General features: G+C 46.0%; 1 protein-coding gene across 1 annotated transcript in view; it reads right to left on the bottom strand.

Moving 5' to 3' along the window:
- Nucleotides 1-14,073, bottom strand: part of FHAD1 (forkhead associated phosphopeptide binding domain 1) — a 42,192-nt gene extending 28,119 nt beyond the window's left edge. Inside the window, exons 1-4 of the mRNA XM_064281324.1 lie at nucleotides 13,881-14,073; nucleotides 9,013-9,120; nucleotides 4,716-4,823; nucleotides 1,037-1,144 (exon numbers count right to left, since the gene is read on the bottom strand). Of these exons, the coding sequence (XP_064137394.1) occupies nucleotides 1,037-1,144; nucleotides 4,716-4,823; nucleotides 9,013-9,120; nucleotides 13,881-14,027 (471 nt within the window). The 5' untranslated portion in view covers nucleotides 14,028-14,073. The remainder of the gene's footprint in view (nucleotides 1-1,036; nucleotides 1,145-4,715; nucleotides 4,824-9,012; nucleotides 9,121-13,880) is intronic.
- Between the last annotated feature and the right edge of the window lie 272 nt (nucleotides 14,074-14,345).

Genomic DNA, 14,345 nt, shown 5'->3' with positions numbered 1-14,345 from the left:
ATATCAGCAGGGTCACCTATGGTGGACAGGTTTTAGTGGAGCTTCTAGATGAAGACAGAATCATTTAGATTACTTGTTAAAAATGCAGAATCCTGAGTTCACCCTACACCCAGTGAATCGGAATCTCTGGGGGGTGAGACCCAGGAAGCAGACATTTAAAGTAAACTCCTGGGTAATTCTAATGCCTGACAACATTTGGGAGCCGTTCTCTGAAGAAAATGTGTCAAGATTGATGTGAATAGAATAAAGGATGTTTTTAGACCCATCTATTCTTGAAAAGCCTTTCTAATCATATTTACCTGTATTGAAATTTAACCCATTATTGTCAGGTTGTGTGTTTGTCACCTGTTTTGGCTTTGAGATGCTGGACCGTGTGTGGGTGTATGTCTATGTGTGGTGTACCCTGCACCGTTGGGACCCAGGAAGGGTGAATTATGCTCTATTGTTTGTAAGACACCTAGGACAGGATCACGTGCAAAAATAACCTCTACTCCTACTGTGTCTGCTACTCCCAGTAATAGCAGTCGATGCGTTTTGATGATGAAGGGGATGACGATGATAACAAGTTCTGGTGGGAAAACTGACACCAAGGTGCTCAGAAATTCAGGCGTTCACATCCTGACATCTCCTTCCCCTCCTCCCCCTTCCCAGGCATCTCAGCCCATACAAAGCGGAGCTATAATAGACAGAGAGGCATGAGGAATGCAGTCAGATAGTCTTGGGTTCGAATCCTGTCCCTCCACTTACTGGCTGTGAGCTCTTAATAACAATACGAGCTGCCAACACACAGCATTCACTAAGTGCCACGTACTTGGCTACATGTTCTTATGTGCATATTAGCAGTCAAGTCTCACAACAACTCCATGAGGTCAATCTATTAGCATTATCCAAGACACAGAGATGGTAAGTACCTTGCCTAATGTCCTACAGCCAGAGAGTGGCAGAAGCAGGATTTGAACCCAGGCTGCCTGGCTCCAGAGCCCTGCTCTCAACCACATTGTTGTCTTCCGCGTCCTTGCCTCTTTGAGACTCATACCTCTTTCTGCTTGGTTAAGTGGTTCTCCAGATCTTGCACTTTTTTCTTTTCCTTCTCTATGGCCTCCTTCGCTTTGTTTTTCTCGTAGGCAATGCTGGTCTCTGCAATCTGGAAGTCAGTGACAAGTGGTTTGAGGGTGTGGGCACGGCAAAGGAAGGGAAAGGACACCACAAAGGGAAGCCAGGATTAGTAAGCGTTGAAACCAGTGAGTCAGGGTTTGGGAACAAGAGCATAAGGAACAAGATGCCTCTTAGAGAGAGGTGAGATTCTCAGCATGCTTGCCATGGTGGAGAACTCGGAAGTCATGTCTTGATTAGTCATACACATAGAAGTGAGAGTCATTCATCATTCTGGATTTCCGGGCTGGTGCTCAGGAAGTGACTTGCTGGTGAGCGCTGAGGTCAAGTTGTTCAGCTCTGAGCCTCTGACTGACCTGGCATGTGTCGGCACCCACGTGGCCTTTGTTGGGAAGTACCTGCCTTCTTGGGAGGTAGGGACTGAAAGCCTAACCTGGGGAGATACCTCCTGTCCCAGCAGGCCTGGTACCTGTGACCTCAAAGAAGGACATGGATCTCCCCAGTCTACATAAGGCTTGGGCTTCAAACAGCCATGCCCAGGACAGATTGGAACTGGGAACACATAACCCAGAGGCGTGGTGACAGGGAGTGGGTTGGAGGTCCTGACTTGGCCCCCAAAGTCTAGGGAGGTAAGTGGCCATAGTAGGGTTGAAGAACTTTATCTGCAGCTCTTGAAATGCTTGCAATTATACCTCCACACAAAATTAAAGTTCACAAGACAATTTTTTAAAAAATATATGTATTAGTGGTGATCGTTGCACAACACGATTAGTGTGATTGGTGTCACTGAATTGTACATGTAAAAAACTGTTGAATTGGCAAATGTGTTTTATATGTATATATATATTAACGTACAGACAAGAGGCTGGAGGGATACGTACCAAAATGTAAATCATGGCTATTTTGGTGGAGTTGGGATTATAGCAACTCATATTTTGTTCTTTTCACTAGTCTGTAACTTCTAAATTTTCTTCAGTGAACATGCATTGTTGCCAAAAAAAAACCAAAACATTACTTTTTTTTTTTTTTTAAAGAACCGCTGTTTTTTTATCATGAGTGCTAAAGCTGGGTGGTGGGAAGGTTTTAATGAAGGGGCTGGGCGAAGCTTTCAGAACGCATGTGACCCTGGAGAAAAGACTACGTTTCCAACAGCCCTGACGTTTTAGCGGAACGTCCTCGGCCCTCTGCCCACCTCACCTGGCTCTGCACACCATTCTCCCTGCCCCACCTGGACTCGCCCTCACTTGGGTATCTGGGCATATGTCACTGCCAAGTCTTTGCTTGAGGCTGCCCAGCCCCCACCCTGCCAGTTTAGGTCCTGATGGCCATCAGAGGATCCTCCAAGCCCCTCCTTCTCACAGTCCCTTCCCATACTCCACAGTGAGGAGTGGCCCCTCTCTTCTCCTACCATGCTGCTTGGAGTCTTACACATGAACGCCATCATGATGATAATCACTGTTCTTTAAAGGCTTGCTCTGTGAGGACCCTGTACTGTGTATTGAATGCATAGGCACCTCTAATCTGCAACCCCCAGATAGCGTTTGTACAGTTATCCCCATTTTACAGATGAGGAAGTGGAGGCCATAAATGAAGCAGTGAGAGGTCAAGTAACATCCCAAGGTCACAGCACTAGGAAGCACTCATACCAGCCAGTGGCCCTGCCCTAACCACTCCAGACTCAGGCCTCTGGACCCTGACTTACCTGTCCTCCTGATTCAAACCCTACCCCGCCTGGAGGCAGAAGACCCGTTTATATGCTTATACCTTGAAAAGCACAGAGCCAGCCATACTACCTGGCAGCAACCTGACTTTCAAGACCCCACCCCCAGCCCATGCGTATAAGGGGTGCTCTGAGGACAGCCTGCTGACCACATATTTGGGTCCCATCCCTTGACAAGGCTCACTCTGGGTCACCCGCTGGGTGGGTGCTTCAAATGCATGAACACATGGATGTCTTACACCTGACCTCTGAGGTGGTCCTGTTACCACATCCATGTTACAGAGAAGGACCAGAGAAGGCAAGAGACTTGCACAGGGTCACACAGCATATTATCACTGAGCTGGGATTCAAACCCAGAACTGGCACTTTTTTTTTTTTTACTCCCTCCTTCTCAGCCACACCTTGTCTTGCCCACTCTATCTCCCTCCTGCTTGCTTTCCTAACCCCTCATTCGGCATTCTCACCCTGCTTTAATTTCATCCACTCACCTCTCCCCCCACTTTGCTGGCTAACTTTTCACTTGTTCCATGTTACTCAGTGGTACACTCGCCCTCCAGACCTTCCCTAGGTGGCTTCTTCTCTCCTCCAGATCTCCCTCAAATGTCACCTCCTCAGAGATGCCCTCCCTCACTGCAATGACTCTCTAACCCATCCCTCTGTTTTATCTTCCCTATAGCCCTGGCCCTGGCAGCTCTCAGGGGTTACCTCGTGTGCATGTTTTGTGGTTGTCTGCTTCCCCTACACTAGAATGAGAGCTCTCGGGGAGCATGGCTCTGGAATGTCTTGTTCACCACAGCATCTCTGGCACTCAGAACAGGGCCTAGCACATGTGGGTGCTCAGTAAATCTTTGCTGGATGAATGAATGAGACTGAATTAAACAAATCATTAGACAGCTAGCTCTGTTTGTGAACTTCCCATGACAGCCAACACATGTCTGTCTGTACCACCTTTGTCCCTGGAGCCGGGCTCATGGAGGGTCATTGTGGGTCATAAGCACATGTCCTCCTGGCCTCCAGGCTCTGAGAGTCCTTCTTTGACTTCCAGACATGAACTGGGTGTCCAGACTGACCTGGAGTGACATCCCTCTGGCTTGGTCTGGGTCTGCCTTTCCGAGCAGCTCCAGGTAGGTGTGCCTGGTGGACCCAGTCCCCAGGCCAGCCAGGAGTGAGCAGATGGGTGCAGGTGTCCCAGCTCTGCCTGGGCCTGGGCTCAGGGACCCTTCCCCAATTCTGTCCTCTCTTTGAGGGTGCATTTCTTATCTATTCCAGAAGGCACTTGCTTATTCCTCATGCTTACTTGATGTGACTGCAGTGTGATCTTGTTATGTACCTGTCTACTCCGTCTGACTTTGCAACATCTGTGTGTCTTACCCATCTGTCAGTCAAGGGTGGGTCTGCTTGGGAGACCACGAAGCCAGAAGGCCAGAGCCAGAGGGGTGTGTTCCCCCGTTGTCATGCTGAGTCATGTCATAAATACCTCTTGACGATGAGAAGGAGAATGCTGGCTGAGGGATGGATCTCCAGGCTACAACCAGGGCCTCTGTTCTGGGGCCAGCTTTCTTCCCTATGTAGCTGAGCTAATAATAGCAGGAAACACTTACAGAAGGTCAGCACATACAAGGCACAGTTCTAACTAAACACACTCTATATATTAACTACTTAATCCTATGAGATAGGGATTGTTATCATTCCCATCTCACAGATGAGGGAACTGAGGGATAGAAGGTAAACAACCTGCCCAAGATCATATAGCTAGTAAGTGGCAGATATTGAGCACTTCAAACACATGCGTAACCACCATACTATATATATCAGGGCACAAAAACATTGCCTCATCTGGTTTTGGCTGCCACGGCCACTTTGATCTCTCTGCCACTCATACCTCCTTCTGTTGGGTTAAGTGGTTTTCCAGATCTTGAACTTTTCTTTTTTCTGTCTCTACAGCTTCCTTTGCTTTCCTTTTCTCATGGGCCACGTTGCTCTCCAAAACCTAAAAGGCAATGACCAATCCTTTTGGTTGCCTGCACGTTTAGGGGGGAAGCTGCAAATAATGATGATGGTAATGATAATGGCTAAAATGCCAGGAACGGTTATTACGTACCAGGGATCATGGCCAGCACTTCACATGCAGTATGACATCGACTCTCACAGCAACCCTATCAGGGGTGCTGTGAGCGGCCCCATTTTATAGATGAGGAAACCAAGGAACAGAAAGTTTTTTAAAACTCCTTTTTGCTGCAAAATACGTAGTATTTCAGCCATATTATGGAGTCCCTGGGTGGTACAAACGGTTAACGCACTCAGCTGCTAAACAAAAGGTTGGTGATTCGGATATACGACGCTTTGCAGGGAACTGAAGGCCCGAAGTAAGAGCCGACATGTAAACATCTTCCCACTCTGGATCAGATCAAATTGCACAGGTTTTGCCAGAGGTCTCCAGCTCAGAGGTGTGCCGGAAGAAAGGCCTGGCGATCCGCTTCCAAAAAATCAGCCACTAAAAACCCTATGGAGCACAGTTCTACTCTGACACACAGGGGGTGAAAGAAAGAAAACTGGTGAGTGGTCCAAGGTCATGCTGTTCGTTAGCAATGAGGTCGGGACTTGAACCCTCCACTGAGGAAACCCATTGCCTATATATAGAGGCCTCAGTGGGTTTTTTTTTTTTTCAGTAAGGAACCGCCAGGCAGAGGGAGCCAGGCCTGTCTTGTTACCGCTGTGCCAGGCAGCCTCTCTGTGAAAAGGAGCATCTCATTAATAACGGAATTTCACATTAATGACACAAATCTCTTCAAATGAATCAGGTTTCCAAAGAGGGCAGTCCACTGGGTTAATATACCAATTTCTAGAAGGAGGAGACAAACCTTCATAAATGATGACCCAATACAGCTTAGGGAAGAAAGCGTAGTTAGTATCTGGTGCCCCAATCAAGGAATTTTATCTGGGAAGTCACTTGCTGATAAGCTATTCAGCTAAATGGCTTAACGCAAATGACCAAAGGGTATGAACTGTGGGCAAGGCCCCTGTTCCCAGTCAATGCAAGAAAGGGCATCTCAACTTTCCAATGAGTTGTGTTTTAAACAGGGGGTTGACTTTCAGATATTTGAGACGTGGAGCATGGTTTCCATTATAACCAATGGTTAGGGTTTCAGACTAGCCCACAAAAAGTATTTAGTTCATAAAACCAAAAAAGCCAAACCAGTTGCCATTGAGTCAATGCTGACTCATGGTGACCACATGTGCGTCCGAGTGGAACTGTGTTCCGTAGTGTTTTTAATGACTGATTTTCCAGAAGCAGATAGATCATCAGGCCTCTCTTCCGAGATGCCTCTGGGTCGACTTGAACCTCCAACCTTTCAGTTAGCTGCGGAGCACGTTAACCATTTGCACCATCCAAGGACTCCATAATATGGCTGAAATTATTATGTATTTTGAAGTGAAAGTAATTTAAAAAAACACAAGGCAAAAGCCACAACATCCTGCTGTTCTAATGCCAGCCCTAAACAAAGCAGAAAAGCTGCGACATCGGGGGAGTTTAATGTTAACTTTGAATGTTTGAGGCAGGTTTCAGTTAAGATATTTTCCTGTAAATTATGAAAGAGACTTCCGGGCCCTTTCCAGGACTTACAGTTGGCTGCCCTCCAACTGTTCTCCCGTCTAAACTAGACTTCCCTCAGCAGCTCCCTGCAGCTCCAACAGGCAGCACTACTAGGAGGAGTCTATGTTTGCATTCCTCAAGGGTCCTGACACCCTCAATGGCTTTTCTCCACAGTGCATAGGCAGGTGGTGGGCATTAACCTTTAGCATTCCCCGAAAACCCGAATTATGACCCAGTGATTCTGTGATGCTTAGATTTGTCCGATAATGTGGTGAAGGGTCTAATAAAGAGAAAGATCAAATAACTGCTTGAGGTTGAATGAAGTTTGTGCCTGGGATGGCTGTCTCCAGTTCCCCAATGGGAAACCACAGGGAGGTCTGCCTAAGGGCAAGGGGGCTGACACTTTAATAGACCTGGGGTGACCTGGCCATAAGCCCCCTCTGCAATCGGGCTGTGCCCCCACCATGCAGCATCCTTAAATCTCTCTGCTGAAGTCCCCCATGACCTTGGAATCTCTAAATTCAAGGATCTTTCCATCTGCATGCTGTTGACCTCTCAGTGGCATCTGGCTCCAGTAACTCCTTGGAAGACCCTCCTCCTCATCTCCACCTCTGGAGAGGTAACTCGGGGCAAACCTCAGTGATAGTGTTTACAGAGAGCTGCGGAGCACAGATATATGACGCTTCATGGGGACCTGGAGACCTGAAAGAAGAGCCCACATGTAAACATCTTCCCATTCTGGATCAGATCAAATTGCACAGGCTTTGCCAGAGGTGTCCTTATTTCGCCCTCAGTGATGGATGGGCAAGGCTTTTACTCTGAGAGGATGGAATAGGGCTGGATAGAAAACCAAGTGCCTAAACAGAAGTGGAAGTAGTAGTGATAACAATAACAAAGCCAAAACCAAACCAAACCAGTCGCTGTCGAGTCGATTCCAACTCATAGTGACCCTATAGGACAGAGTAGAACTGCCCCAGAGGGTTTCCAAGGAGCAGATGATGTATTCGAACTGTCGACCTTTGGGTTAGCAACCGAGCTCTTAACCACTTTTCCATCAGGGCTCTGATAATAATAATAATAAAATAATAATAATAATAGCTACCATTTATTGTGGACTCTAATGTACCAATAATCGTGAAGATGGCACAGGACCAGACAATGTTTCGTTCTGTTATACATAAGGTCACCATGAGTCAGAGCCAACTTGCAGCAACTAACAACAGCCATTTATTGAGCGATAATTCTGAGTCAAACACTTCCTTGTACCTCATCTCTAATACTCACAGCCACCCTCTTATGTAGGCAGGTGTTGACAGACCTGCTGCAGCCTGTAAGTGGCCCAGATAAGATTTGAATCTGTGTTTCATCTGGCTGCAAAGTCTGTGCTTCTCACTCCTTTGTGCTGTATCAGGGTTGAGGGATTCATGAAATCATCCATGAAATCATCTGAAGGTGATCACAAGCTAAACACAGTCAACAATGTAATGGAGAGTTCCTGAAAGCTAGTATGGGCGCATCAATAGAAGTACAGCATCTTTAACAAAGGAGGGGAGAGTCCTGTCTTACGCTGCCATGGCTGGAGAGCTGCGCTCTGTTCTGGCTGCCACACTTGAGGAACAAAATAGGCAATGGGCGGCAAACTCAAATACCTATAGGGGCTGGACAGATGCCAAAAATGAAGAGGGCTGCATATAAGGCAATAGAGAATGGTGAGGGCTATGGCAAACTGCTGCTACTTGGTTCAGCTCCAGTCCATTTTTACCAAGTGGAAATGAAGATCCGATTTTCTGCCTTTTCAAGAGATGACGACAATCTGGATTTTTAAACAAACTTTGTGGACTGAAAATAAAATACTCCGGGGCCAAAGAGAACATGTCTATAGGCCCATTACAGCCAGGAGGCTCCCAACTGGTGAGAAGAGAGCAGGTCAGAGGAGAGGACCAAGCCCAGGCTCCAGTCCTGGGAAGCATATAAGGAGAAACAAGGGGGATTTGGGCCTGGAGAGGAGCAGGTGTCTCTCTCTTCAAATATCTAAAAGGCTATTACACAACGGGGAAGTGGCTATAACCTGCAGGAGCCCAGGAGGCCAGTACAGGACTCATACCCCTCTGGGGAGAATGGTATCAACCTAAGAGAAGATCTTCTTGCCAACCCAAGGCATCCAGACTGAAATGGACTGCTCTGGGCTGTAGAAAATTCCTTGTTGGTAGAGTCGAAAGCTGTATAATTTTAGGATGTAGTCTGAGAATTCGTGCCTCCCTGAAGTCCCACAATTTGGTAGTTTCTCCTTTTCTATGTTTTGGAACACACCCTCCATGCCACCAGCCCGACTTGTCTCCCAAACCTTGTGACTGTATTTTACACTGTTGACAATTTTTTTCAATGGGTTGTCAAAGCTACAACTCTAGGATCCTCTCCTTGAGTCTCTCTGCTTTCTAAAGAAGCTGAGCCCACTCAAGAACGAACGACCCTAATAAAGCTTGGCCATGCTCTACCCTCATCATCTGTGGTTCTGAACTTACTTCCATAGGGACCCCAAGCCAGATACGGGCACGAGCCGACTCTGCCTCCCTGAGCTGCGTACCTCCTTCTGGTGGGTTAAGCTATTCTCCAGCTCTTGGGCTCTCTTCTGTTCTTCCTCTAATGCTTCTTTCGCTCTGGTTTTCTCATTAACAATGCTTTCCTCCAAAATCTGAAAGGCAATGACTGTTGTTTAACAGACACAGTCACCATGGCAGGAGTTTAGAATCTCTGCCAGGTCCTGCATGGATTAGCAATTCACTCCTCACAACAGCCCCATTGGGAGGCTGTGGGCAGCATGGCCTAGAGGGTAATGCATGGGGGCTGGAGTCTGACAGTGGGCAAGTGAGAAGTTACAGAAGCCTCGGTTTCTTTATCTGTACAATGGAGACAATAACAGTACTTCCTGCACTGGGTTATTGTGAGGAATATATGGGATGATGAATGTAAAATGCCTGGTTATAAATGATAACCATTTATTAATAAGGATTAACCATTTCTTTTATCATCCCCACTTTACAGATGAGGAAATAGGCTTAGAGAGATAAAGGAATCTGCCCAATTTGCTAGTAACTCACCTGAACAGGGATTCAAACCCTGGTCCATTTGACTCCCCAGCCTGTGCTCTAAACCAGGTGTTGACAAACTATGGCCTATGGGCCAAATACAGCCCATTGTCTGTTTGGGTGAATAAAGTTTTATTGGAACACATCCATGCTCATTGTTTATGTATTGTCTGTGGCGGCTTTTGCACTACAACAGCAGAGTTGAGTAGTTGTAACAGAGATCCTCTAGCCCACAAAGCTGAAAATATTTACTCTCTGGTTCTTTATGGAAAAAGTTTACTGACTAAGCCATTGGTGTGTGCACAAATCAGGTGTTGTTAACACTTCATAACAAAGCAACAATGTTGGATTTGAGAAAATAAGAATGGACCTAGAATTTCTTACCACTGAAACAAAGTCTTCAAACAAGTTCATGAGAGAGAGCCTGACTAATGAGCTTCAACAAGGGTGTGGTGAAGGGTGTGATACGGTATGAGGAAGATCCACTTAAAATCAGAGCATCTGGCACTAAAGTCTGAGAAGGTGCTTTCAGGTCAGCCCCTAAGGGCAAGCTGATCAACGTAAGTGTCTAAGGAATGGTAATCCTTGACAGGAGCAAAAACGAACATGAGCAATCTCACCTTCTGTCTGGATACGTACCTGGCATTGCTTTCTCTCTACATAAGAGGTAGCATGAACTGAGATTTGTTGTGCTTAAAAGAGGACCCTGAAGAGCCATGGGGCAGTGGTGGTTCAGTGGTAGAGTTCTCGCCTTTCATGCGGGGGACCTGGGTTTGATTCCCAGCTGATATACCTCATGCGCAGCCACCACCTGTCTGTCAGTGGAGGCTTACATATTGCTATGATACTGAACACGTTTCAGCAGAGCTTCCAAACTAAGATGTACTAGGAAGAAAGGTCTGGGGATCTACTTCTGAAAATTGTTGTTGTTGTTAGTTGCCGTTGAGTCTGTTCCAATTCATAGCCACCCTGTGTACAACAGAACGACGAAGCACTGCCTGGTCCTGCACCATCCTCACAATCATTGCTATGTTTGAAACCATTGTTGCTGCCACTGTGTCAATCCATCTCACTGAGGGTCTTCCTCTTTTTTGCTGACCCACTACTCTACCAAGCATGATGTCCTTCTCCAGGGACAGGTACTCTTGATAACGTGTCCAAATTACATGAGATGAAGTCCCATCATCCTTGCTTCCAAGGAGCACTCTGGCTGTACTTCTTCCAAGACAGATTTGTTCATTCTTCTGGCAGTCCATGGCATGAATTCAGTATTCTTCACCAACATCATAATTCAAATGCATCAATTCTTCTTCAGTCTTCCTTATTCATTGTTCAGCTTCGCATGCAGATGAGACAATTGAAAATATCACGGCTTGGGTCAGGCGCACCTTAGTCCTCAAAATGACATCTTTGCTTTTTAACACTTTAAAGAAGGCTTTTGTAGATTTGCTGCTTCCATGGGAAGCATGGAAGTGGATTGACAGTGGATCCAAGTAAAATGAAATCCTTGACAACTTCAATCTTTTCTTTGTTTATCATGATGTTTCTTATTGGTCCAGTTATAAGGTTGTAAGGATTTTGGTTTTCTTTCTGTTGAGGTGTAATCCATACCGAAGGTTGTACTCTTCGATCTTCATCAGTAAGTGCTTCAAGTCTTCTTCACTTTCAGCAAGCAAGGTTGTGTCATCTGCATAATGCAGGTTATTAATGAGTCTTTCTCCAATCCTGATGGTGCATTCTTCTTCATATAGTCCAGCTTTTCAGATTATTTGCTCAGCATACAGATTAAGTTTAGTGAAAGGATACAACCCTGATGCACACCTTTCCTGATTTTAAACCAGGCAGTATCCCCTTGTTCTGTTTGAACAACTGCCTCTTGGTCTACGTACAGGCTCCTCATGAACATATCTAACGTTCTGGAATTCCCATCCTTTACAATATTATTCATAATTTGTTATGATCCACACAGGTCAAATGTCTTTGCACAGTCAATAAAACACAGGTAAACATCTTTCTGGTATTCTCTGCTTTCAGCCAAGATCCATCTGCATCAGCAAAGATATCCCACATTCCACGTCCTCTTCTGAAAATCAGCCAATGAAAACCGTATGGATTACAACATCCCGTCCACAATCATGAGGGTGACGGAACATTTCATTCCATTGTGCATGGCTCACCATGAGTTGCTATGAGTCCTGGGCCAACTGTATGGCAGCTAACAACAACTTAAGAGCCAGCATTAGACACAGTCTCTATCAGGAATGATGTCATAAATACTGTATACCATCAATGGAAAACTCAATCCAGAAAACTAAAAAAAACAAAATCAGTTAGAAAGCTGATGCGGAATGGGAGAAGTTACTCAGAGAGGAGTGAGGGAGTAGCTGGAGAGTCTTGTGATGATTTCTAGATTCTTTCTGTTCCCTGCCCCCTCTGTTTAATGGCACTGGCTTTTTCTGTTTTGCTCTTCAAAATGTACCCACCCTGACTGACAGCTCTCATCAATAATACTGTTGTGCAGCTCATACATGATTTTGGTCCCATGGTTCTTCCTTTTTAATATTCTATTTGACAAAAGGCTGAAAGGGAAAGAAGCAGGGAGAAGAGGTAGAAGCTGGAGAGAGATTTCTTGGGGTCACTGGACACAAATCAGTAGACAGAAATGGAAGAGGCAGAGGCTTGGAGAGTGAGCGTATGTGACGGTGAAAGACAGCCTGAGTTGGAAGTGGCTGAGCCACGACCAGTGAAAGATGGTGGAAGTGATAGGGCGAGTCCTCTGCAGGGGCAGAGGGGGGTACTGGGGAATATTTGGGGATCCAGGGGATCTGGGCACTGCTGTCTTGATGGGAGTGGCATGCTGATGACCCTCTGCATCCACCCACAACAGTGGCTAACAACCTTGGTGGTATGCTGGAATCACCAGGAGCTTTTACAGATCCCAGTACCTAGGCTGCACCCTCACGCCTGTGAGACTGGAACCTCTGGGGGTGGGAGTCCGCATCAGTATTTTTAATCTCCTACATGATAAAAGTGCAGCCGAAGTCAGGGACCACCGAGTTACAATGATGGCAATGAAGGTAGTTAAATTCATGGCAAGTCCCTGAGTATCAAAAAGGGCAAACCCAAGACAAGGATGGGAACTGGTTTGTTAATTGCAGATTCCTGGCCTTGGCTAGCGATTCTGGTTGAATTGGTCTGGGCTGGGGCTCAAGAATCTGTAGTTTTAACAAGTGTCCAAGTGGTTCTTATTGGGCAACTTTGGGGAAACCTCCCTCTAAGACTGGGCGAAGTTTCGTTTTATTTATACATAAAGTCACCATGAGTCAGAGCCGACTTGATGGCAACTAGCAACACCTCACTATTGAAAATGTTGTCTTTGGAACTGTAGTAGTAGCACCAGCTAGGAGCTTGTTTGAAATGCAGAATCTCAGGCCCCGCCCCAGACCCAGACCTACTGAGTCAGAATCTGCATTTTAACAGGATCCTCAGATGATTCATGGGCACCTCAAAGTTTGAGAGGCGTTGCTGTAAGGCTAGAAACCATCTGGCCTGGTTTCTAGAAAAGTAAGTGGCAATTTTGGCCATTTGTTTTCCCTGCTGTGTTTAAAGAGAAAGCAAAGGGCTGACGTACTATGAAACCAGTCTTACACTTAGAGAGTCTGTCAATTACAAACCAGGGCCTGCAATAATGACCCGGATGTGTAAAGACAACTGCAATATATAAACCAGTAAGGTACCGTTTCCAGACATTTCAGTGTTGTTGTTGCCAGTTGCAGTCAAGTCAGTTCCAATTCATGTGTGCAGAGTTGAACCGCTCCGCAGGCTGTGACCTCTCAGAAGCAGCTCACCAGGCCTGTCTTCCTAGATGGGTTCCAGTTGCCAACCTTTAGGGCTAGAAGTGCTTAACTATCTGCACCGCCCGTGGACTCCTCTCTCAACTCCTTAGACATTTCAATACTCCTGCCCTTTCATGTTAGCTTTGCTCTTAATTTTAGGATCCAGGCTTCAGGTTAATTCCTCAAAACTCATCCACCCTGTTGCAGATGGCAGTGGCATTTTGCTAGAACAGTCCTGTGGTGTGGTTGAGCTTGTCTCCTGGTAGCTTTGTTCTAGCTGGGTGGCATCCAAGACTCATTTTCTGCTTTCCATAGATTTTGAAATGTACCTAATATATATTTAATAAATTCCTTTCCGCTTAAAAACAAACAAACAAAAAACCAGCCACCCTGTTTAATTACTTTAGTTCCATAGCACCAAACAAGGTGTTGCTGAGACTTTTCTATCTAAGTACATGCCCCTAATTTCTAATAGAAAAAGTAACCCCATTGGTTTCCAGTAGTAAAGAAAATGACAGGGGCCACCTTACCGCCTTCTCTTCCGTTAGCCGCTTGATCCTGGCTTTCAGCTTCTCCTCCTGCTCAAGCCTTTCCTCTGACAGCTTCTCCTTTTCTGCCAGATGCTCCCGCAGCTTCTCCTGCATCAAAGACTGCTGCATTTCCTGGAGACTGTCCATCTTGATCTGAAATGAGGAAACTGGAGCTGATGAGGGGCAGGACTAACTAAAGGGTCATTTCCACATTTCTTTGCAAGCTGTTTACCTTTGGGGAGAGGGACAAAGGTTTATACAAAGCTTTCTTAAAAACACAGAAAAATTATGCTTAAGCTAGTTACTGGCAGGGAAGCGGTAGTGTATAGAGGTTAAGAACTCAGATCCTGGATCTAGACAGAATCCTGGCTCTGGTTCTTTCAAGATGCTTCACTATCTAGCAATCAGCTAGGAGTCACAAGGCCTGGGCTTTTGCCTTGATTCTTCCACCAACTATCTGTGTGA

The sequence above is a fragment of the Loxodonta africana genome, chromosome 3 (genome assembly GCF_030014295.1).
Source record: "Loxodonta africana isolate mLoxAfr1 chromosome 3, mLoxAfr1.hap2, whole genome shotgun sequence".
In the NCBI taxonomy this organism is placed as follows: Eukaryota; Metazoa; Chordata; class Mammalia; order Proboscidea; family Elephantidae; genus Loxodonta; species Loxodonta africana.
The sequence above is the reverse complement of the archived record's forward strand: the minus strand, read 5'-3'. Positions and strand labels throughout refer to the sequence as shown.